Below are 24,042 nucleotides of genomic sequence, written 5' to 3'. Positions count from 1 at the left end.
CAGGGGCTTTTCAAGGTGATAGAAGTGACACCTCCTGAAATGCCCAGGGCTTTAAGTGAATAAATAATTTCTAAGGTGTGGCCAGACAGCAGCAGAAGGCTACACCAGGACAAGCTGTCCGTAACTCTCCCCGGTGTCTGGCCCATAAATAGGACAAGTGTCCACCCAGGCTGGACAATGCATCTCCATCCTGGAAGGGCCCAGAGCCTACAGAAAGGGAGGGGCAACGAAGGGGGACAAGCAGAAGGCCCTTTCCTCCCAGCCCTTCTCTTACGCCAACTCCCTGTTCTTAGACCCCCCAAGACCCATAGCTCCCAGCGAGAAGTGTTTACCCCACTTAGCTCTGTTTCGCTTGAGAGACTCAACCAGGGAAGATGTTTAGGGCTCAATCTAGGCCTGAGGTTTCAGAACCCACCTCTTTATTTTGGCCACTAAAAACAGCAGCGACAACAAAAGCTGAGGCTGAGTCCCCTGTGCCGCGCCTTCTGTTGCCCACTCCTTGGTTCAGGCAGAAAGCTGTGGAGCTACCGCTGGGCAAGGTGAGGGTCCCTGTGGGATGGTCACCACAGGGCCAGACCCCAGAGAAAGTGGGGTACTCAAAGTAACCCTCGGCGTGGGGACCCCCGGACCCTTAGAGGTTCATCTCCAGCCTTCGGAGGCAGCCCTTAGAAATGAGACCAAGGATTTGGGCAGCCTTTCCTATATGACGTTTAGAAAAATATCAGCTTTTGAATTAAATGGCCTGGAGCCTACACAGAACGTACGTTCTAGACATTCATAAGGATGCCCATACCCCCAAGAGCCAGTTGGGACCAGTCTGAGCTTGTGGGGGGCCTGGTGTGGGTAGAGCTTGCAGAGCAGGCTCAGAAGCAATTTAGAGCAGAGTCAGATCAGGATTGCTGCCTGCCTCCCGGAGGGGAGGAGGGCACCCAGGGTGAGACAGCATGGCAGCCCTCCAGGGGCACCCAGGGGCAGACAGCGTGGCAGCCCTCCAGGTGCACACGGGAGGTGGGAGGAGAGGGGGGAGGGAGGGAACGACCACCTTTGGCCATATCCCCTCTGTACCCATCCCTGGGGGAGCAAACAATTAGCTCTGGGGCAGAGGGGTTGAGGGTGGGCTGCCTGGTGACGGGCGGGTTCAGGGCACATCTGCCTACTCAAGGTCAAACCAACCACCAGAGGAGCGAGTATCTGGGGAAGGAGGGTGAGCTGAGCCCTGTAAGTCTGGTTCCCAGAAGGCCTCACAACCATCCTGGGTATGTCCACTGGCCCTATCTGTACTGCTCCTGCCTGGTACCCTTTCCCAACTCCTGGCCGCCCAGAGACAGAGCCACAGCCGGGGGCCGAGGGGTGTGCGCCTGCCGCGCCCTCACACGCGGGAGGTGATGTAGACAGAGTGCACGCGCTCGGCCAGGGTGTTCTGCAGGTCGTGCAGTGGGTCCAGGCCCTGTACTTTGCTGCTGCGCCCATAGATGAGCTGCCGGAAGGAGTCCTGCTCCAGCAGGGCCTTCATGTGCTTGAGGAAGAAGCCCTCGCAGAAGAGGGCCAGTTCTGGGGCGTTGTGGATCTGCGGGGCAGGGAGAGGGGCCGTGAGGCCAGCGGCCTTAGCGCAGACCCACCTGAAACTGCCCGGCCCACCCTCTCCCCCAGATATTACCCATGGGCCAAGGCCTGGCTTAAGCCTCACCCTGCAGGAGGCGTTCCCTCGTCTTTGCATCTTGAGCCAACTTCCCCTTATCTGAATCCCTCTACCAAGATTGCCTTGCAGTTAAATGGAATCCGGGGTCAAATCCCAGCTGTGCCACCAGAAACGTTACTGAAGTCTTGTCCTTGGCCCACACCATTTTGCTTACATCATACTGGTGAGGGCTTTATCGAGTTACTGTCCTCCTCCCTGGATTGGGAGCTCCGTCACTAAGGGGCTGACCACTGCTGGGTGGCCAGGGTCCACACAAGGCCCAGCACCCATGTGCTCTTGTGGCAGTCACTTTTAACTCGACTAACACTGAGTGCCCCTCTGTGCCAGGTTCTGAGGTCAAGGTCTCCGCAGTGCTCGCCTGGAGCTGATGTTCCAGGACAGGGAGGCAGACGGAACCCAAGGAGCCACATAACCAAGGTGACAGCAGCCTGGGATCAATGCTGGGAAGGAAAAAGTGTGGGATGTGGTAGAGTGACAGGGTGACATCCAGTGGGCAGGGGGCCCGGTGAAACTGCACTGAGACTGGGCCAACACAAGGAGCTAGTCTTGTGAAGAGGTCAGGACAGAGCTTTGCAGGAAGAGGGAGTGGTTTTCATCAGAGTCCTGGGGTGGAAACCAGCTGGGCGTGCAGAGCACCTAGGACACAGGCCGGCGTGGTGAGGGAAGGGAGAGGTAGGCAGGGAAGAGGGGGTGCAGCAGGACCCCGGGCCTGGAAGCATGACAAGGGGCTGGGTTTTCCTTAGTTTGCATGCAGAGACAACCTTTGGAGGGTTTATGGAGGGGAGGGACATGGTCTTTTGCACTTTTAAAAGAACATTCTGGATTGAAGGGCCAAAGCTGGGAAGTGGGAGGCCAGGCTAACACAGTCATCTAAGGGATGAGGGCAGCCTGGAGAAGGATGGGGTGGTGGAGATGGCAGGCAGGGGACAGACTGATGAAACACTGCATGGGTGGAGGGCCTAGATGTGGAAGATTAAAAATAAAGTCAAATACGACGCCTAAGTTTTGAGTTTGAGCAACTGGGCAGATGACAAAGCCAATGCGTGAGATGGAGAAGACTGGGCAGGGCAGCGTGGGGAGAAAATCAAGCGTTTGTGGTTGTGGAAGTGATTTGACTCAGGGAGGCTCGAGTGGCCACCCAAGGTCCCAAGGCTGAGGTGGCAGAGCTGAAATATGACCCGGGATCTACCCAGTTCGAGAGCTCTATTCTTGAACTGCTACGGGAGCTCCTAGCCTCTGGAAGCTCCCAGCCCTGCCTCAGCGCCTCACACTTCTCTTTAAAGCCAGTCAGCCTTCAGTTTCCCAGCTCCCCAGAGCACCCCCGAGGGGGCCCAGGCCCAGTGGGAAATGCCCGTGGCCTCACCTTGGCGTACTTGTAGGTGCTCACGGCGCTCTCCACACTGATGGTCTGGGAGCAGAGAATCTCACAGTGCCGCTGCAGCGCATCGAGCTGGAACAGGTTGGCTGCGGACAGCAGCTGCGGGAGAGAGGCAAAGGACCTTGGGTGCTGGGCATCGTGGAAGAGAACACCTCAGGGGGCCTCTGGCCCTGCTTCCTCCAGCCACCAGGAGCCAGCCCACTTGGTGGTCAAACCCAGGAGGGTGAAACACTGGCTCATTTCCTTTTGCTCTAGGTATGTGGGGCATTTGAGTGGACACAGGATAGTGACAGATGCTGGCTGGGATTTCCTGCCATCAGTCAACTCTAAGATGTAAGCTTCATCTATATGGCCAGGTGAGAGAGTCACCTGGATGGATGTGGGTCCATGCTTTATACAGGGAGAGGGGAGCCCAGCCACCTTCTGATCCTCTTGGGCCTGGCCATCCCCATTGGGGCATCTCTCTCTGAAACCCTGGACATGGTCCAGGAGGCTGCAGCTCACTGGTGCACATCATGCCCCTGTCTCTCAGAACTGCCCTTCCTGCCAGACACAGAGAAAGGCCCTGATTGGGAGCCAGGAGCCCCTGCAGAGGCCACGCTTCTGCCGGCCCTTGTCCCTCCAAACACTGCATTTCTGAGGGGGCCAGGCCTGGGAGGTGTCTAGGGCTGGAGAGGCGTGGGTGCAGAGTGAAGGGGGATGTGGGCATCCGAGGGGGGTGTTTTCTGCTCCTCTCCCTTTGCAGTGCCGAGCGAGCCCTGAGCCAGACCTCACCTCCAGGACGTCAGCCGTGGGGATGTCCATGGACTCCGTGCCCCCGTAGTACAGGTACTGCATCATCATCTGCAGCAGGGAGAGGCCCGTGAGTGCCAGGTAGACCCCAGCACAGAGCCCTCACCTTGTCCTCCCACCCCTCAGCATGCTGACATCTACAGGCCCCCCACCTCGACACTGGCCAGCACCCTCACTCTCCCCTGCTCAGGCTGAGACTTTCCTCTGAACACCACCTCTGGAAGTCAGCTCCAGGATCGCCTTTCCCAACTCCCTGCGTCTACAGCACATGTCGAACTTCCTCCCAGAGGGCTTTCATTTTTATCCTCCTAACAATCCCAGAGACCTCTCGGTGGTGCAGATGGTTTGTTCTTGTCTGCTAATCTAAAGGTTGGCAGTTTGAACCCACCCAGCAGTGCTGTGGAAGAAAGGCCTGGTAATGTGCTTCAGTAAAGATTACAGCCAAGAAAACCCTCTGGAGCAGTTCTAATCTGTCACACATGGGGTCACCATGAGTCAGAATCAATAACAGCGATGGGTTTGGTTTTGTTTTTAACAATCCCCATGAGCCCAGGAGAAAAGACTATTCACAGATGGGGAAACTGAGGCTGGGGAGGGAAGACCACTTGGCACAAGTCACATGAGTTCCTGACTGCTCACGCTGGTGCTCCTGTATCACACCAGGCACCACACTGCTCATGGCCCTTTTTTACCTAAATCCTCAATGTGGAGCTGGGAGGGGCAGGTCTGTGAGGATGCTTGCCTCAATGGTTCTCCCTGGAAGCCTGGCCCTGACTTCTCCTATCTGCTCCAGGCTTTGATGTGGAGGAGAGAACCACGATCCTGACACCAGGCTGGGCTCTGCTCCCTTGGAAAGCAAGCGCGTAGCCCAGGCCCCAAGCTGCCCTAGGTGGGCTCGAAACCACCTCGCTGACTGGCTCAGATGTACCTGGGGTTCTCAGGAGCTGGGGGCCCAGATTTCAAGCAAGGTGCATTGGGAGGGGGAACTAAATTGAGCATGGCTGAGGCCTAAGTTATACATGCTGCCATACGCTGGAGCCTAGGAAGGTTCCCAGTTGGGAAAAGAAAAGCAGTTCTCTCTGGCTGGCTAAAGACACAGCCCCAGCAAGGAGCTGGCAACTGTGCACAAAAACATGGCTCCAGCCGGCATAGCCTGGCTATGTTGGAGCCAGATCCCTCCTCCAGGTGGAGGAGGCACCAGAGGGCCTAGAGTAGGAGCAGGATGGGGGCAGCTGCAGCTTCCGCTGGGCTCAAGCCGCTCCCTGGGAGACAAGGGAATGGCCTCTCTGCTAACAAACGGGGTTCCTACTCTAGGGAGCCCTCGGGTGTCCTGGCCAAATCAGCTACTCCCGCGCAAGAAACTGGAGGCTCTCAGGGTCCTTCTGCAGCACCTGCTGGAGCTTGTATAAAATAAAACAAACCAGTTGCTGTCGAGTCAATTCTGACTCATGGCAATCCCACGTGTGCAGGGTAGAACTGCTCCATAGGGTTTTCAAAGCTGTGACTGTTTGAAAACACATTGCCAGGCCTTTCTTCCAAGGAACCCTCTGGATGGATTTGAACCAGCTTTTTGGTTAGTAGTCCAAGTGCTTAACTGTTTGTGCCACCTAGGGACTCGGAGCTTATACAGGCCTCTTATAATTACACATTTTGTGTCTGTCTGTTCCTGCAGGTGGGAAGTGCCTCGGGTGGGGCCCACGCCTTGGCCCTTCCTACCCTGTACCAGGCCGTCAAGTGGGTGCTCTGGACAATAGCAGCGGGAGCCCCAGGGTCAGTCAGGGCAGAGGCACAGATGTGAGCTTGGAATGCTCCTCACCAGGGCTGGGAGTGGGCTGGTCAGATCTCCTAGGAGTCTGCTGAGGGATGGTCTCAGGGCAGCCCCTGGGCAGGAGGGAACCCAGGGGTCTGGGCCAGGGACATGGTGGTGGTGGCCTGCAGCTCTCCTTCTTGGCCTGGGATGTGGCCTCCCACTGTATCTTGGGAGCAGGTTTGGCAAGCCCCAGCCATCCGCAGTGCCTCCCTGAGGAGCCTTGGTGGTGCAATGGTTAAGTGCTCAGCTGCTAACTGAAAAGTTGGTGGTTGGAATCCGCCAACAGCTCCATGGGAGAAAAGACCTGGTAATCTGCTCACATAAAGATTACAGGCTTGGAAACCCTATGGGGCAGTTCTACTCTGTCCTATAGGGTCACAATGAGTCAGAATCTACTCAATAGCAAACAACAATGACCACAGAAGTCAGACCAGAATCACTGGCTTGGAGCCTCGTTTAGGCAGGTAGGCAGGCAGGGGTGAATTAACTTCGTAAGACCTGGCTGCCTCAGGTAAGATGTGGTCATCAGCCTCCCAGAGCAGGCAGCCTTTGGGGTGGCAGCTTGAGGAAAGGGAACGCCTCAGACAGGACCAGCTGGAGTGGGCATGGGGTTTTCTTTTCTGCCTTTCGTGGGACACCAGGAACTGAGGCTGCAGAGAAGGCACAATGAACTGCAGGGACAGGCCTGGGGTCTGAGCAATCCAGTGTGGTGTGGCAGGGCCCCTGGTGCCCCTCCCCCCATAATGGACCAGGTTTCACTGAAGGCAACCATGGCACTCTAGACCTGCGCTGCCCAATATGACAGCGGCTCGCCTCATGTGGCCTTTGTGAACTGTGGCTGGTATGAACTGAGCTGTGCTGTGTCACTATGCACGCTGGATTTCGGGCACTCAGTATGAAAAAAAGAACATGAAATATCTCGTTTTTATATTGATTACATGAAGAAGTGATAATATTTTGGCATCTGGGGTTAAATACATTATTAAAATTAATTTCAGTGTTTTCCTTTTATTTTTTTAACGTGGTCACTAAAAAAAAAGAAAAATCAAACCCATTGCTGTCGAATTGATTTTGACTCATAGCGACCCTGTAGGAGAAAACAGAACTGTCCCATAGGGTTTCCAAGGAATGGCTGGTAGATTCACACTGCCGACCTTTTGGTTAACATATGTAGCTCTTAACCACTGAACCACCAGGGTTTCCATGTGGCCACTAGAAAATTTAAAGTGACATGTGTGCCTTGCATCGTCTTTCTTTGGGACAGTGCTGCTCTAGATCTCTGGGTGTTTCCTCAGAAAACAAGGACAATAATGACCCCCTCCCTTCCTTCGAGACATTGAACCTCCTTGTGGTAACCAATTTGGACTTTTAGTCCTGGTTCCTGAGCGCAGGGCCACACCTGAAGCCAGTGAGTGGGATCAGCTCAGGGCCTGATGCCGACTAAGGCTCAAGAGGCCTGTGGTGAGGCTAATACAGCCCTTGGAAGACAGAGGCTCACCGGAGCTTCGGGCAGAGAGCTCTCTGGAGGGTAAGCACGTCCCCTGGGGACATGGAAGCTCTAAGCTGAAGCCCCTCCTGCACCTTGTCCTTCCCGTTTGTATCTTTTTTCCTTCTAGATTAAAGATAGCCCTTTCCCTGCAGTTTGTGGTTCTGACAGATTATTGGACCTAAGAAACAGAAGGGACTGGTGCTCATTGACCTGTCCCTGGGAAAACTGGGATGAGAGAGAGAAGAGCCCCATGTCCACTGACCCAGCGGGACCTGAACTGACCAGGGCAGGAAGCTGACATCATCCTGGGCTGGTTTGATACTACACTCCCTCTCAGTGCTGTATGGGCCAACTAGGTGCTTGGAGGCTGCTCTGAAGCCTTCCTGCCCTCTTAGGAAGCCCTAGCCCTGGAGGGTGGCCCCAGGCTAACCCCTCCAAGGGGAGCTGATATAGGGAGGTTCCATGTGAAGTGATGCTCCCAGATAATAGCAGAGTTCTGTACCCAGAGGACACAGGACAAGGCCGGTGTCCTGGGCCAGGTCTGCACAGTCGGCCTGACCCAGTGGGTGGGGAGGCTCTAACATGCTATGGATGTCATCGAGGGGCTGTAACCCTGTTTTGGGCTGGGATATCCACCCCCTGGCCCAGCTAACGAGCTGCCCTCGATGGGCAGCTGGGCCCCTCCTCTGTCCTGCATCAGTGGTCAGCCCACATCCACACAGGTGCACTCTCTCCCCACTCTGTGCCAACCTCTGCTGGCCCTCTTGGACCTGCCTCCCACATCTGAGTCTGACCCCACTTCATGTACCATCTCATCTGGACTTTGCCCTTCTTAGCCAAACAAGATTCGCCAGCTTTCCTGTTCCCTCGGGAATTCTGATCAAGGGGTGGGGGAAGAAGGAAGGGTAGCACCACCAGCCTCCCTGTTGTCTGCACCAGAACCTGGGTCACCCCCAACCCACCCCCGTCAGTCACCAAGTCCCATCCACTCTACCTGGCTGGCATCCTCCCATCCCACTGCCACAACCCTAGTCCATCTCACCATCGTCACTCTGCTGCATTCCCCAGCTGTCTCCTAACTGGCCTCCTGGCTCCAGTCATGCCCCCTTCCAATCCCCTCCTCACTCTCCAGATTGAGGTTCCTAAATAAGTGCAAACTCAACTATTCCATACATTTTGGATTTGAATCCTGGATCAGTTCCTAGCTGTCTGACTTTGGGCAAGTTACTCAACTTCTCTGTGTCTCCGTTTCCTTGTCTACATATGTTGTTGTTGTGTGCCACTGGGTCAATACTCATAGTGACCATACAGGACAGGGTAGAACTGCCCCACAGGGTTTCCTAGGTTGTAATATTTACGGGAGGGAGCAGATCACTAGGTCTTTTCTCCTACAGAGCTGTTAGTGGGGTTGAACAAAGCTTAGAGACTGGAAGATGTGACCCTGGTCTCCTACAGCCAGGACGGGCTCATAAACTGCCTTTCTTGCTTAGCCAGCACTGCTGGGGTTTGGTGCCTGGGAGGAGCAGCTGCCAGCAGCGGCAGGTATCAGGCACTCAGTATGAAAAAAAGAACATGAAATATCTCGTTTTTATATTGATTACATGAAGAAGTGATAATATTTTGGCATCTGGGGTTAAATAAAATATATTATTAAAATTAATTTCAGTGTTTTCCTTTTATTTTTTTTAATGTGGTCACTAAAAAAAAAAAATCAAACCCATTGCTGTCAAATTGATTTTGACTCATAGCGACCCTGTAGTACAGAACAGAACTGCCCCATAGGGTTTCCAAGGAGTGGCTGGTGGATTCAAACTGCCGACCTTTTGGTTAACAGCTGTAGCTCTTGGCCACTGCACCACCAGGGTTTCTATGTGGCCACTAGAAAATTTAAAGTGACATGTGTGCCTTGCATCGTCTTTCTTTGGGACAGCGCTGCTCTAGATCTCTGGGCGTTTCCTCAGAAAACAAGGACAATAATGACACCCTCCCTTCCTTCCTTGCACTGTGGGGATGACTTGCCTGGGGGTCTTGATAAAATGCAGCAGATTCTGACGTGCTAGGGCCAGCATGGCAGAGGTTCTGCATTCCAGCCATCTCCCAGGTGATGCCAAGGCTGCTGGGACTCACTCTGAGCAACAATGGCCCACACACTGTAAGGTGTGTTCCTTACACGCCTGTCTGAACCACTGTGTCCAATGGCTAGAGCTCAGGAACAATGAGACACATCTGAAGCTACCATCCCCATCAGGGAGGCTGACTTTGCACAGGGAAAACCCTGGACGCTCTAACTTGATCACAATTCAGCAAAAACACAGAGCACTGGGGAGACTATGACCAACTCAAAGCTGTCTCTCCACTGCTCCCAGACCCAGACAGACACAGGCAAGTATGGGGCTTCCAGTGGGGGCCCCCTTCAGAAAGCTGCTACACAGCCAAGAGTCACACACCTGGAAAATGTGGTATTTCATGTCGCCAATCTCAATGGTCTTGCTGCTGTCACCATCTTGCTCCGATTTATTGGTCATCAGGGTCTTAAACCTGGAGCAGAGGAGATGGGAAAAAGCGGGTGCTGAGTGTGACTTCTGTTCCATCACTGTGGCTGTAAAGCCTATCTGTCCGCCAGCTGTGACCAGGAGATGGCTCATTTTAAAAATTACTGCCACGCTCCCAAAATAATTCTCGGAGAGTGACATTTTATATCGTCCTGGGCTGATAGCTGGGCCAAGCCTCCTCTGTTCCTGGCTGCCCTCCACATGAGTGACCATGATGCCTGTGGCCAGCAAACTGACTCCTACTTCCAGAATATTTATGTTGTCTAACAGTTAAAAGCAATAACTAGACCAGAATGAACAAAACCTCAGTTCTTGTCTTTGAGAATGCGGGTCCCATTCCTACGTCTCCCCTTTGTCAAGTTTGCTTAATGTCCTCCTGTGGGGATAATGGGAGCTCTGTTGATATGATCACACGCCGAGGAGTAGGGGCTGTTAGGGGTGGCTCTCAGCCCCAGCCTGTCACTCTTTTCCAGCAAGTCTGTTACCTGGTATCCAAATTTGTCCATCGCCCTTAACAGAAACTCAGTGGCCCTATGCAATGACTCTCCCTCACCCTCCTGGTAACCGCTAATTGGCTGTGGTCTCTATACATTTGCCTATTCTAGATACTTCATATAAGTGGGATCATATATTTTTCCTCTTGTGATTGACTTTTTTCACTCAGCATGGTGTTTTCCAGGTTCATCCATGTTGTAGCATGTATCAGGCCTTCATTTCTCCTTATGGCTGAGTAATAGTCCGCTGCATGGCTATACCACATTTGTTTATCCATGCATCTGTTAACAGACACTTGGTTCGTTTCCACCTTTTTGCTATTGTGATCAATGCTGCAACGAACACTAGTGTACACGTGTCTGAGTCCCTGCTTTCCCTTCTTTGGTGTGTATACCTAGGAGTGGAATTGGTGGGTCATATGGTAATTCTATGTTTAACTTTCTGAGGAAGCGCCAAGCTGTTTTCCATGGCGCTGCACCATTTTACAATCTCACCAGCGACCGATGAGGGCTCCAATCTCCCGAGGTTAGGGTTTTGTTATCCAAGGCTGCCTACCTGTTAGACGCCGTCACCAGCAGGACTTTATGTGCATAAAACAGCTTTCCTTCCACTAGGAAGGTCACATCTGACATCTCCTTGTTGTTCAGAAAGTGAGGATCTGTACAAAAAGGGAAGAAAAGGATGTGAAGCAGCGAGGGTTCAGCCACGAATCCTTTATAAGCTGGCTGAGAGGGGTGTGTGTGGTCGTGGGGTGTGGGGTTCTGACTCATAGCAACCCCGTAAGACAGGAAAACTCCCCACAGGGTTTCTGGTAATCTTTACGGGAGCAGATCACTGGGTCTCTTCTCCACAGAGCTGCTAGTGGGTTCCAACTGCCAACTTTTCAGTTAGCAATTGAGTGCCTAACCATTGCGCCACCAGAGGGTGTGTGGTACCATGGGGAAAAAGAGGGAAACTGAGGCAAGGGCCTTGCATTTGGAAATGGGAAAGGAGAACAAAAATGGGAGAGAGAGTAAAAGGAAGCGAGAGGAGGGAGCAAAACCAGGACAGTCTATGTCGGGAGGGGGCTGAGGAGAGGAGGGGTGGACTTGATGGTGCCCTCACCTAGTCTGGCGGGCAGGGTCTTCCGGATCTCAGGGATGCTGGGGATGGGGCTGCCGCCATAGCAGTGCGTGAAGATGGTGGCCAGCTGCTGGATGACGGAGTCGTTCTGTGGGAGGACAGGTAGAGAAGGCCGTTAGCTCGTTCCCCATGGCTGCTGGTCACAGATGCAGCTATGTCATCTCACAAGTCAGGCCAGGACTACAGCAGCCACTGTCCTCTGCTCCTCCAGGATCTGGCTTGGCATGAAATGCCAGCTCCTTCTTAACAGAGTCCCCAAAATGGCTTTTTGGGCTGGGCTCCAGCCCCACAAACCCAGGGTCTCTGCCCTCTGAAGCCGGGCAGTCAAGTCTGATACTGAGAGTCTGTCTGTATATGGGTGATGTCCATGGATCTGTGTGTGTTTGTGTGCAGGTCCACATGTCTATCTACCTGTGTCATCTATGTGTCCATCTAGGCCCGAGTCGGGGCTGTGGCTCTGGGGCCGGCCGGGAGCTGCTGGGCGGCACTCACCTTGCTGGTCTTGAGGATGTCGAACATGAGCTGCAGGCCCTCGGTCACCAGCTCCTCGTTGTATTCCTCCTCCTTGATAGAGCTGAAGTCTCTCAGCAGGCTCTGCACCACTGAGTACCTCGACTGGGAGAAGGAGGTCCTCAGGGACTCGATCCAGACGTGCAGCTTCCAGGGGACACCTGGGCCGGGATGGACGGGTAGTTAGTCACCCTGTGGAGCGCTCCCTGCACCCACTCACCCCCAAGCCGCCTTCCTGCACGCCGGGCGGCCCTCTCAGTGTGGCATGTGGTGAGAACTGCAATTCACTCACAGGCCTCCATTCTAATCAGACGATGGGGACAGATAGCTTCAGCCCAAGCTCAGGGAACCCCAGCTCTGAACACATACAGCTCAGCCTGGGGGCTTTCAAGGGGTCAGTGTTCACAACAGCCCCACTGCCTGCTGGGCCCTGAAATTATTCACTGGGGACAACCCATTAATTCTGAAGGGATGGCCAGGTGGACACAGACATCCAGAAAATATGCAGGACACAAGACCCGTACCCTGGTCTGGAAGCCTGGAACAAGCCCCATCCCATCCTGGGAGGGCTTTTCCAGCACCTGGCTTACTGGCAGGCTAGTCTACACCAGAGGATATAATTACTGCTTACTGCTTCCCCAAGTGTGTCAGTGGGGACTTCGGATAATTTAAACTGCTTTTCAAAGTCCATGACTAAAAACTAGTAGTACTCTTGGCAGTTACATCTTAGCCCCCAGACTCACTGTGAATTAAAGAACCAATGAATGGCATTCATCAGAGGAATAGAGCAGAGGTGGTTATTAGCATCCTCAGCTCACCGGCTGTAGGTGGTAGTAATGTCCTCATTTCACAGCAGAGAACACTGAGGCTGACTGACCTCCTGCTCTCTGGGCCCAGCCCTAGGGGTTTGTGTGTTGCCGCCCCATGATAGTAAAAACGTGGCTATCATACATTGAGGACCCACAGTGAGCCAGGCCTGTGCTCTGCGCTTTACGTGACGCCGTCACATTCTTCCTCAGTATCATCGCCACCAAACCCATCTGTGAGATGAGGGAATTAAGACTCGGAGCAATTATGTGACTTACAGCTGGAATCTGACCCAAGTCTGTCTGTCTGTCTGGCTAGACTCCCAGGAGGACAAGAAAAGCACACAGGCTTCCAGATCCAAGGAGAGAGAGGCTGGTTAAACAACAGGAGAGCGTCTGGTTGACCAGAAAAGATGGGATGACTCATGGTGCTACGAATCCCTGGGCCGTGACACTGACGAGACAGGTGGACAGACTGAGGGCTGGGGGATGATCTCACTGCTGAGACTGCCTAAGGCTCAGGGCATCTCCTGCAAGTGAACCCAGCCAGGGCATCAGCCTTGGGGCTTGGATGCGCTGAGACACTGCCCTGTGCTCAGTCGCCCTTTGGCCTGTGTGGCCCTGGGGCCCTGGCCCTCTTTGGACCTGCTGGAGAGTAGCAGTGTGTGGGGGGAGTTGGGTTGTGAGGCCTCACCTAGCGCCCTCAGCTCCATGGTGATGTCCACGTAGCCATGCTCAGCGCTGTAGTACATGGCCTCCTGCAGGGCCTTTGTGCGGGTCCGGCTCAGCCGCACGGGCCCCTCACTGCTGCTGCCCTGGCTGGACCCATCGCTCTCCTCCACACCCTCGGCCAGGATCTCCTCCAGGGATAACACGTCCGCTTTGGCCTGCTGCGGCTGCGTCAAGAGCTTCCTCAGGACGTTCCTGCAGGCCAGGGTACATAAAGGATGAGGCCAGAGGTCCCCACAACAGGTGGGGCCCACTGAGCTGCCGTGGAGTGCCCCCACAGCAGGGTATCACTCCAAGGGCTGGTGGTCTTCCTACCCAGGCAGACCAGGTCCAGGCCTCCTAGAAGCCCCATCCCAGACCCCTGATGCAGGAGACCTTTCCCTTCAGCATCCTGGTCTTGCTGAGAAATCCTAGGCTTTGGGGCCAAGCAGGCTCTGCCGTCCTACCTGTATAACCTTGGATCGGTGTTTGACCTCTCTGAACCCTGACTGCTGCCTCATCGCAGCTACAAAGCTTCAGCATCACCTCCCTGGTGAATGTGAGGCTAATGCAAAGACATTAACTGCTGAGCTGCACCCATAGCAGCTCCTCCTAACGCAGCCCTTTTACGCATATCAAGTGTCTGAGAGTCCTTGGGTGGTGTGATGGTTAAGCGCTCAACTACTAGCTGAGAGGTGGGCAGTTCAAACCCACCCGGAGGTGCCTCAGAAGACAGCCCTGGTGATCTGCTTCTGAAAACCCTACGGAGCAGTTCTGCTCTGTACATATGGGGTCACCATGAGTTGGAACTGACTTGACAGCAACTATCAACAATAATGACCAAGTGTCTGAATCAGGATTTGCTTAGTAAATGCTAATTTGTTCCTCTTCCATTAGTGAGGATGAGGACTACATAGAACTTCACACTTGACGGAACATGTCCCCATACTGTTCCATTAGCCCTGGGAGAGACCCCCTCAACATTGCATTCACAGGTGATGGGTACATCTCCCAAGGTCCCACTGGCCAGACTGCAGACCGAAACCCAGGACTCTGGCTCCAAACCCCAGGCTGACTCTGTCATATCCTGAGGCCTGGGGCTCTGAGATGGGTGTGGTCACAGGCAGGCCCAAGGTCACCCTGGGTGCTGAGCCACCTCCGTAGCAGCCCTGCCCCCTGTTCCATCTTCCCACCCCCCACTGCCTGTGAGGGAGGCCTGGCTATGCTGTGCAGCCAAGCTCGTGGCCATTGTCACCACAAGAGGCTGGCTGTTGCCGGCTCCTCCCCATCTGTTGATGTGCTCGTTCGGTGTGTTTACAGAGCACCTAGTTTGTACCAGATACCAGGCTGTGATGGGAACTGGACACAGTTCTTGCCCCAAGTGTCTCAGCTCCAGGGACAGTAAGGGAGGGAGGTGGATGGACAGACAATTCCAAGCAGGGCGATGAAGCCCCATGGGGATAAACCCAGGGTACTGATGGAGTAAGGAGGCCTGGAGGCCGTGGCATGTAAGATGGCCCTGAAGGCTGCGGCTCTCTTTGGCAGGTAGACATGGGGGCAGGGCCGCTGGGTGGCAGAAGGTGCAAAGAAGGAGCTTCTGGGGAGGAGCCATGGGAGCCACAAAAGGCACACTGCTAGGTGTGCAGGGACTGCCTGAGGGCTCCCGCCCACTCTTCTCCAGCCCTTCTTCTGCCTCCTAGTAACCCCTTCCCTCACTTCCCTCTGCCCCCAGCGCTGTTCAATGGCTCTGGCTTCACCCTCTGCTGCATGTCACACCCACTGGGCAGGCCTGATCCCCTCAGAGCGAGGCCCACCATCTGCTCTGGGAGTGGGTCCTGGTTTCCAGCAGAGCTGCCGGGAGCCTCTTGACGGCAGGGCCATATGCTGTGTGGAAGTACCAGGAGTGTTCTGAGGCCATTGGAGGACCACCGCCAAGCATGGGGAGAAGTGTGGTCCTGAGACAGGCCCTGGGCAGCTGTAGAGCAGTGTCTCACAAGAAAAACAGGAGGTCCTGCCCTGGGCATCAGAGACCCAGGCAACAGTCCTAGGTTGGCCTGGAACAAGTGTGGGGCCTCGCTAAGCCCCATTGTCCAGATCTATAAAATGGAAGGATGGCCAGATCAGGGAAGACATCAATTTCATCTTGCAGGCAGCACCAGTGTGCTTTTAAGGACTCTGACATCGCAGCACAGTTAATGGGAAAGAGTGCAGAGATTGATGCATGACATTTGCCAAGGGTGTGGGATGGGGCAATGGTGGCGTTTGCTGTCTCTGGATTAGATCCCCGAGATGATTTTTCTAGAGCTATGTTCTGGATTTTGCTCTGCCAGAGTCTCGAGGACGTGCCACTATGTTGGAAAGATGCAGACACAGCTAGGGGCAGCCCAAGCCAGATACAGAGGGAACGCCAAGTTAGAGCAGGGCCTGGGAGGACAAGCTCTGGCCCTGGCTTCTCTGCAGGTCTCTGAGGAACCAGCCTATTTTTAGAAACCACCTCTGCATTCAGCTGGAACAGGAGTGTGGGAAACAAGAGGCTTTTCCACTGTGGCCTTTCCCTCTGCCCCTCCTCAGGGCACCTACTCGTAACAACCAGCCACTGAGGAACCCAAAGAGAACCCATGTCCCTCAACCGCACTTGTGTCTCTGGGGAAACCAAAGCCTGGTCAGTGTGGCTCCAGGCTTGGAGCACAGTGAGGAGGAATCAGGCCTGTTCTGCTCACGGCCAGCAGCTGGGCTAGCTCTGCATGGATCCCAGTGGAGACCAGGGGAACCTGGTTGTTCTCCTTCAAGCCTGGAGAACCTCTCTGTGTGTCTCCACTTTGGCTCCTCCCAAGCCCTGCCCCAACAGGTGAGAAATAGCCTCAGACCTGTCCCTGGTCTTCTCACTCTGCTGCTTAGAGGCTGTTTCCCCCATGGCCACCTGGGTCTGCTTCAGCAGCCTGGAGGAATGGGGCACGGGGTCTTTCATGGACCAGGACTTGGTTCCCTAATTCTCTGCCGTGCTGCCTCTCCTCTACTCCCTCATCACCCTGAAGGGAAGGGGCAGAAAAATTCCAGACAGGAATATGGAGAATTCCCAAGATTGCTATCAAGGGAACCACAGGCCTGAGAACTGAGGACTCGGCCACTTCTGTCAGGGAGGGAAGAGAAGTGGGCCTGGTTTGAGAGTAACTGTAGCGAGCCACCCTGTGCCCCCAGGCACAGTTGCTGTCCATCTCTGCACCCTTGCACAGCCTCTCTTCTCTCCCTGAAACACCTGCCCCACTCTATCACCTGGCCAAACCTGATTCCCTTCAAGGCCCTGACCAAGAATCACCTCCTCTGGGGAGCCCTCCTTCATCATGGATTGAAGTTGTCAGTGGACTCATGTCTCCCCTTCTAGGCTGTGGGCTCCCTCAAGGAAGGGGCTGTGCCTCTTCAGGACCTCTAGTGTGATGTGTCTGTCATAACAGGTGTTTATTAACTACAGACTAACTGACCAAATGAATGATGGTGCCATATTAGGACCAGGTAAAATCAATAATCACAGATTTAATCACTGAACCAACCAGCCAACCAGCCAGCCAAACAACCAACCAACCACTCACCCACTCATCCACCCATCCAGCCAACCACCCACCCAGGGTCTCCAGGCCTCCACAATCTTAGGTCCCATGCTGGCTGCGGACCTGCATCTTTCTGGTTGATTTGCACACAGGCCCCTATCTCTGGAAAGATCTCCAGGTCTAGCTCTTCTGCTCCTCGCTAGGAAATGGAGCCTGAGAGCCTGGTTGGTGCCCCTCCCCGGCAACACCATACAGGGCAGGAACACTGTGGTGGGTACCTGTGGCCGTGGGCAGCCGAGTGGCTGAAGCAGTTCATATCCTCGTGGAGGGAGGAGGCCATGCCGTTGGCTTCAAGCATGCTGAGAAGGGGGTCAGCACCTCGGCTCAGCAACAAGCTGACCAGCTCATAGTTCCCTAGAAGACAAAGTGGGTGGGGCCCAGGGGAATGAGAAGGCAGCTGACAGAGGTGCTTAAAGGGAAAGGAAAGTCAGAGGGAGTTTCCAAACTCTGACGGTTGGGACTAAATAAACCCATGCTCATTTGCATTTTGGGGGGTGAGGTAGGGGTAACCCCAGGAGAGAACCAGGAGAAGAAGGCTGGCTGTGTCCAGCCACTGTGGCTCCCTCCCCTGGGCCTCCAGAGAGGAGGCCTTTTCTGCCCTAGTCTTTCCCCTCTCTCTGCTTGGTCCTGTCTATGCACTAAGCTTGGCAGAAATATGGACAGATGGAGTGAGGGGAAGCCCCCTGGTGGCCTAGGAGGAGGAGTTTCAAAGCTGCCCACAAGGGTCTCTGTGTGTGGCCAATGTTCAGCTACAGGTCCAACCAATCCTGTAGTGGCCAACAGTGACAACACTGTGGGGAGGGGCCAGACAGAGCCTTATAGCAACTGGAAACCATTGGCAGGCAGGGCAGTGGTATACCTACCAGCTGCGGAGGCTAGCTGCAGGGGTGTCTCTGCGTAGCTGTCCTCCCCGCTGTTCACTGCTGAGCCCTCCACATGGGCACCGGCATCCAGCAGCAACTGCCAGGGGCACAGAGGAGGAGGAGACACTGCTCAGCATGGCAGGGGGTACCTGGGGGGCGTGCTGGCAGGTGGCCTCAGGGGAGGGGGCCTTTTGGTCTCTCCAAGCATGCGACCAAGACAGGGATCATCCAGGCAGCTGGGGAGCTGGGACCCTAGAACTCTAGTTACCCCCAGGGCTCAAAGTTTCTAAAATCTTCAACTCCACTCCTGTGGCCCTATACCAATTCCCTAAGCTGTGAGGACCACTTTGCTATTTCTCTCTCTGAAATGCTTTCCCATGAATTAGCTGCAGTGACCTTCCCAGGAACTCATGAAGACTAGAAAATGTCACTCCCAATCTACAGGAGGGAACTGAGGCTCTGGGAAGTGGCCAAAGTAATGGGGAAGGCCCAAGTGTCAGAATCAGTGAGATCTCGGTGTAAATGTTGGTCACCAACCACTGAGTCACCAGGAGCAGACACTTCAACTCTCCAAGCCTCAGTCTTCCTCATCTGTAAAATGGGAAGAGAGATCTGTCTTGCAATATTATTGGGTATTAAATGAAGCAGTGCCCAACATACTATAAAAAAAATATACTATAGAGGCTCAATAATAGTGGCTTTTACGGTTCACATGGGAGAGGTTCAGCGAGCTTCTTAAGGCTTGGAGGTGCTGGGGCCAGAGCCAGAACCCTGCTGCCCATGATACCAGGTGGCCTTTCTCCATTCCTGTAAGTACAGGCCTCTCCAGGGGACAGATGGGGCAGGGCTAACAGACACCAAGCAGTTCTAGCTGAACCAGGCTTGGCTTTGGCTTGGGGCAGAGGTGATGTTTCCCATTAACTCAGCAGGTGACTTTCAGCTCTCATCTTGCCTTTCCTGCCTGGCTGCTCTGGGAGGGAGAGGCCTTCCACTCTTCTCAGGCTTCTGGAGATCAACTGTCCTCAGAGCCCGCAGCTGGCAGTCCAGGGGAACCACTGGCCTACCCCTTTGCTTAGAAACCAGGCGTGAGGAGTCCGGCTTGAGCAGGCTGGGCTTGGGCTCTCTCAGCCTCCACTGCTGTGAGTGGGGGAGCAGGGGAGGACAGCCGCCTGCCTGGAGACTGTTGTCGGCCAGAACCTAGTTCTGGCACTGTGGCCTGTGCCAGTGCCAAGGTGGGAGACTGCCCATCAGGTGAAACTGGGCACCGGTCCAGACAAGCCCAGGGCACAGTCCTCCAGGCCGTCTGGGCTGAGGCTGGAATTTTACTCAGGTCTAGAACACTCAACCCTGCGCTGGGCATTAACAGAAAAGCAGGCAGGATATGGCAGCAAGGCAGTTAACCACCATTCATTGAGTCCCTAGTATGTGCCAGAGCTGGGTTGACAACAATGAATAAGCTAGACATGGTCCCTTGCCCTCACAGAACTCATGACCCAGTGGACAGTGAGGGCGTTACATGAACTCCCAGGAAAGAGTGGCGTGCAATCCTGTTGACTCCAGCAACCCTGAGGAGCAAGGGAGCCTGGAGTCGAGTGGTGGCGTGGCTGGTGGCCCTGCTGGTGCGAGAAACCATTCTGACCACAGCTCCCACTTCCTGAGCCTGAACCACCCTTACCCCCTAGCTTCATGTCAGCCTCAGCTACCTGGGCCAAGGTGGGTAACAATAACCCTGGGCCTGACAGGTGAGCTGGGCCAATCAGAGACCTCTCTTAAGAACTAGGAAATGGGGAGGGGGAAGGAACCAGAAGGATGCCATGATATAGGGTCGGCACTGCAGTAGAATTTATGAGGGAAAAAAAAAAGCTGAAGGGTCAGAAAAATGGTCATAGGTGAGAAAACTGAGCATGCTCACAGAGATTCCAGCATGCACGACACTAACCGAGATGCCAGGAGGGCGGTGCAAGGGGCCTTGTGTGACCTGAGCCCTGTTTCCTGAAATTCCACACATATCCTTACAGCAAATGCCTCTCTTTGAGGCAAACCAGATGGGTCTCTGTCCTGTCCACCAGGTAAGCCAGGCCTTAAGGGCAGCCTTTTGTACCTCTTTTTTTTTAAAATAATTTTTATTGTGCTTTAAGTGAAAGTTTACAAATCAAGTCAGTCTCTCACACAAACACCATACACAACTTGCTACATACTCCCAATTACTTCCCCCCCTGCTTGAGGCAGCCCACTCCCTCCTTCCACTCTCTCTTTTCGTGACTATTTTGCCAGCTTCTAAGTCCCTCCACCCTTGCATCTCCCCTCCAGGCAGGAGATGCCAACATTGTCTCAAGTGTCCACCTGAACCAAGTAGCTCACGCCTCACCAGCATCCCTCTCCAACCCATTGTCCAGTCTAATTCATGTCTGACGAGCTGGGTTTGGGGATGGTTCCCGTAGTGGGCCAACTGTAGGTCTGGGGGCCATGATCACCGGGGTCGTTCCAGTCTCAGTCAGACCATTAAGTCTGGTCTTTTTATGAGAATTTGGGGTCTGCATCCCACTGTTCTTTTGCTCCCTCAGGGGTTCTCTGTTGTGTTCCCTGTCAGGCCAGTCATTGGTTTTGGCGAGGCACCATCTAGTTATTCTGGTCTCAGGATGATGTAGTCTCTGGTTCATGTAGCCCTTTCTGTCTCTTGGGCTTGTTATTATCCTATGTTCTTGGTGTTCTTCATTCTCCTTTGATCCAGGTGGGTTGAGACTCATTGATGCATCTTAGATGGCCGCTTGCTAGCATTTAAGACTCCAGTTGCCACTCTTCAAAGTGGGATGCAGAATGTTTTCTTAATAGATTTTATTATGCCAATTGACTTAGATGTCCCCTGAAACCATGGTCCCCAAACCCCTGCCCCTGCTTCGCTGACCTTCGAAGCATTCAGTTTATTTGTACCTCTGTTTTTTGAGGCAGCTGCTCACTCAGGTGAAACAGAGGCTATGCTTGGAGCCCAGCCCACCTGGCAGCTGGGGACAAGCTGCAGACCTGGCAGGAGCTCACCTGGACCACAGAGATGTGTCCGTGCAGCACAGCAAACGTCAGCGAGGTCCAGTGGCGGCTGTCAGGGTGGATAGATGGGTGCCTGGGAGAGTTGCTCGGGACCTGTAAAATGCCACAAAGGATCAACGTATCCTGTGTGGGTGACATTCCTGGAGGGCTGACACAGGCAACTGAGATGAGAGAGTGCCTGCAGGGCTGGTGAATAGGATTCAACTCAAGTGGCTTTTACAATTGATTGGTAATGTCTGCCTGGATCACTGCTTGGAGGAAGGTCAAAAGACTAGATGTTCAATTGGTGATGTCTGCCCCCGGCAATAGATGGCAGAGAGGGAGCGCTTTATGTCTCAGAGGGAGGCAAAGCTAGACTAAGTATTGGGGATGGTAGGGATGTCTTGGTATCAGGTTGGTAAAAAGGGAACAGTGCTGAAGAAACAGGATCATGGCCATTTTCCTACTCAGCTGAAGTCCAGGTCTTGAGGAAAATCCTCTTTCGTAACTATGATCCCCGTGCATCTTGTATTTCCAGCACTCTGAGGACACATCTACCTAGTTGTCCAAATCACCGCATGGGTGACAGAGGCCTTGGGGTGCTCTCGTACTGGGTGAGGAGCCCAGGGGCAGCTCTTTGGGGTTGACTTACTTGGATGTCCAGGTTTGCTCCAGCATCGATCAGCATCTGGACCATCGCTTCGTCCCCGGCGGCACAGGCGTACATCAGTGGTGTCATGCCCTGTGTGAACCAAAGGCATACGCTCAATTGTCTGGGAACAGAACACAACAACTTGTACTCCACAGGCCCCTGCCCCCAAACCACAGATCCAGGCCTCCTGTTTGCCGTGGCTACTCATCCTGAGCTCTCCTGGGCTTTGTGCTTGACCAGCCTGCCCTTCCTAGGTCCACTGTACATGGGACACCCCAAGGGTAACTCTGGGGACATTGCCACAAGTTCTGCAGGGCAGAGTGGTACAGAGCATAGGCTCTGCTGCCAGGCTCCAGGGCCAGCTCTCCCAGTTTGTACAAGTTCCTTTACTTCTCTGTGCCTCAGTTTCTTCATCTTTAGACTGGGAACAACAACAGTAGCTACCTCATAAAACCCCACTGCTACTGAGTTAATTCAAACTCATAGAGACCGTATAGGACAGAGTAGCACTGCCCCATAGGGTTTCCAAAGGTATAATCTTTACAGAAGGAGCCCTGGTGGCATAGTGGTGAAGCATTTGGCTGCTAACCAAAAGGTTGGCAGTCCGAACCCACCAGCTGCTCCGTGGGAGAAAAGATGTGGCAGTCTGCTTCTGTAAAGCCATATGGGGCAGTTCTACTCTGTCCTACAGGGTCACTATGAGACAGAATCAATTCAACAGCAGACCACAACAAAACGTTCTTTACAGAAGCAGTGTGCCACATCCTTCCCCCACACAGTGGCTGGTGGGCTCGAAGTGCCAACATTTCAGATAGCAGCTGAGCACTTAATCACTCCACCACCAGGACTTCTAACTACCTCACAGGGTGGCTGGAAAGATTATGAGTTAATAGGCATGAAGTACTTAGTACAGAGTAAGCTTATAACTAGTTGAAATAACAACAATAACAATATTAGTGCTACCACGTTATACTGACATGTCCCCGTGTTCAGTGATTACATATGTGTATTATCTCATTCATTTGTCACAACAACCCTATTAAAGAGGCTCTTTTATTATCCCCCCACCACCCGTCGGTCACTTTGTCATACTGTGGTGGTTAGCATGTTGCTGTGATGCTGAAGCTATGCCATCGGTATTTCAAATACCAGCAGGGTCACCCATGAAGCGCAGGTTTCAGTGAAGTTTCCAGACTAAGATGAGGACGAAAAGCCTAGTGATCTACTTCTGAAAATTAGCCAATGAAAACCTTATGAAAAAAGGGTTGAGAACGGTTGCACAATTTGAAGAATGTAATCAATGTCATTGAATTGTACACCCAGAAATTGTTGGTGTGTGTTCTGTTGTGTATATTACCTACAACAATAACACAAATAAAAGAAATTACGAAAAGGAAAGAAAAACCTTATGGATCACAACAGAACACTGACTTGCTTGCTTTGGACACACCATCAGGAGGGACCAATTGCTAGAGGAAGACATGTTTGGTGACGCAGAGGGCCAATGGGGGCAATGAAGACCCTCGGTGAGGCAGCAATGGACTTGAACATACTGGCGATCATGACCTGGCAGCGTTTTGTTCTCTTATGCATAAGGTCTCTATGAGCCAGAGGTGGCTTGACAGCAGGTAACATTATCATCTCCATTTTACAGATGAGGATCAGAAAGGTGAATTAACTTGCCCAAGCTCAATCAACTAGCAAGGGGTAGAATGCAGACCTGACTCGGGGAGCCTAAGGTTTAAGATGTCTTTGCCTTTAACATTTTGTGCTACCGAGCAGGTCAGAGCTCTCTAAAGAGCTGAGTGCTCATCACTCTGAGTTAGGTGGGCAGTTAATGGGGCTGCCTCCCTGGCTGAGGACGGTTCTCTGTGGCCAGTAATAGCAAAGGCAGCAGTGGGAAGTGTTACCCACAGCTGGAGCCCGCACACAGCTGTCCGGAGCCTTGGGATGATATTTATTAGGTTATTTGTGTGTAGACAAGATCTTCTTACCTCATAAATCCTTGCCTAGTAACCAGAGATAAAGAAATGGCCTGAAATTAATCATGGGTCAAGAGGACTATTTACCACAGATCATTCTATAAATACCAAGGCTTAGGGAACCATCAGGATGGAGCATTGAGAGAAAAGCCAACTGTGAGAGAGTAAAAATTTGGCTTAGCTTTATCCCTCTCTGCACATATTTAACTTGTTGTTTCTCCATACATCTGTACACAATTGGAAGTTTAAAATAGGCTATAAATCTTGTCAGGAGAAACTACTTCGTGTTGTCCCATCCCTACCCAACACACACAAAAAGGGTAAATAAAAAGAGGCTGACTGACAGATTGCAGGGATAGCAACAATCATTGTGTTGTGGTTGTTAGGTGCTGTCGAGTAGGTTCTCTTAGCAAAACGATGTGACAAGGTAGGACTGCCCCATAGGGTTTTCTAGGCTGTCATCTTTACGGAAGCAGATTGTCAGGTCTTTTCTCCTGTGGAGCCGCTTTCAGTTTGCAGCTGAGTGCTTAACCACTGCGCCACCAGGGCTCCTCA

At 53.3% G+C, this 24,042-nt stretch overlaps 1 protein-coding gene across 2 annotated transcripts in view; it reads right to left on the bottom strand.

Annotated features, from left to right (window-relative positions):
- Nucleotides 1-1,256: 1,256 nt before the first annotated feature.
- Nucleotides 1,257-24,042, bottom strand: part of ABTB2 (ankyrin repeat and BTB domain containing 2) — a 199,121-nt gene continuing 176,335 nt past the window's right edge. For both annotated transcript variants that reach the window (XM_003412287.4, XM_064288307.1), the window contains 12 exons: nucleotides 21,506-21,595; nucleotides 20,866-20,967; nucleotides 17,830-17,926; nucleotides 17,185-17,320; nucleotides 13,348-13,577; nucleotides 11,830-12,008; nucleotides 11,320-11,425; nucleotides 10,771-10,873; nucleotides 9,616-9,706; nucleotides 3,852-3,920; nucleotides 3,063-3,176; nucleotides 1,257-1,567 (listed from right to left, as the gene is read on the bottom strand). In XM_003412287.4, coding sequence (XP_003412335.3) covers nucleotides 1,370-1,567; nucleotides 3,063-3,176; nucleotides 3,852-3,920; nucleotides 9,616-9,706; nucleotides 10,771-10,873; nucleotides 11,320-11,425; nucleotides 11,830-12,008; nucleotides 13,348-13,577; nucleotides 17,185-17,320; nucleotides 17,830-17,926; nucleotides 20,866-20,967; nucleotides 21,506-21,595 — 1,515 coding nt within the window. In that variant the 3' untranslated portion in view covers nucleotides 1,257-1,369. The remainder of the gene's footprint in view (nucleotides 1,568-3,062; nucleotides 3,177-3,851; nucleotides 3,921-9,615; nucleotides 9,707-10,770; nucleotides 10,874-11,319; nucleotides 11,426-11,829; nucleotides 12,009-13,347; nucleotides 13,578-17,184; nucleotides 17,321-17,829; nucleotides 17,927-20,865; nucleotides 20,968-21,505; nucleotides 21,596-24,042) is intronic.

Source organism: Loxodonta africana, chromosome 7, assembly GCF_030014295.1.
Source record: "Loxodonta africana isolate mLoxAfr1 chromosome 7, mLoxAfr1.hap2, whole genome shotgun sequence".
In the NCBI taxonomy this organism is placed as follows: domain Eukaryota; kingdom Metazoa; phylum Chordata; class Mammalia; order Proboscidea; family Elephantidae; genus Loxodonta; species Loxodonta africana.
This window is presented reverse-complemented; position numbering and strand designations above follow the sequence as displayed.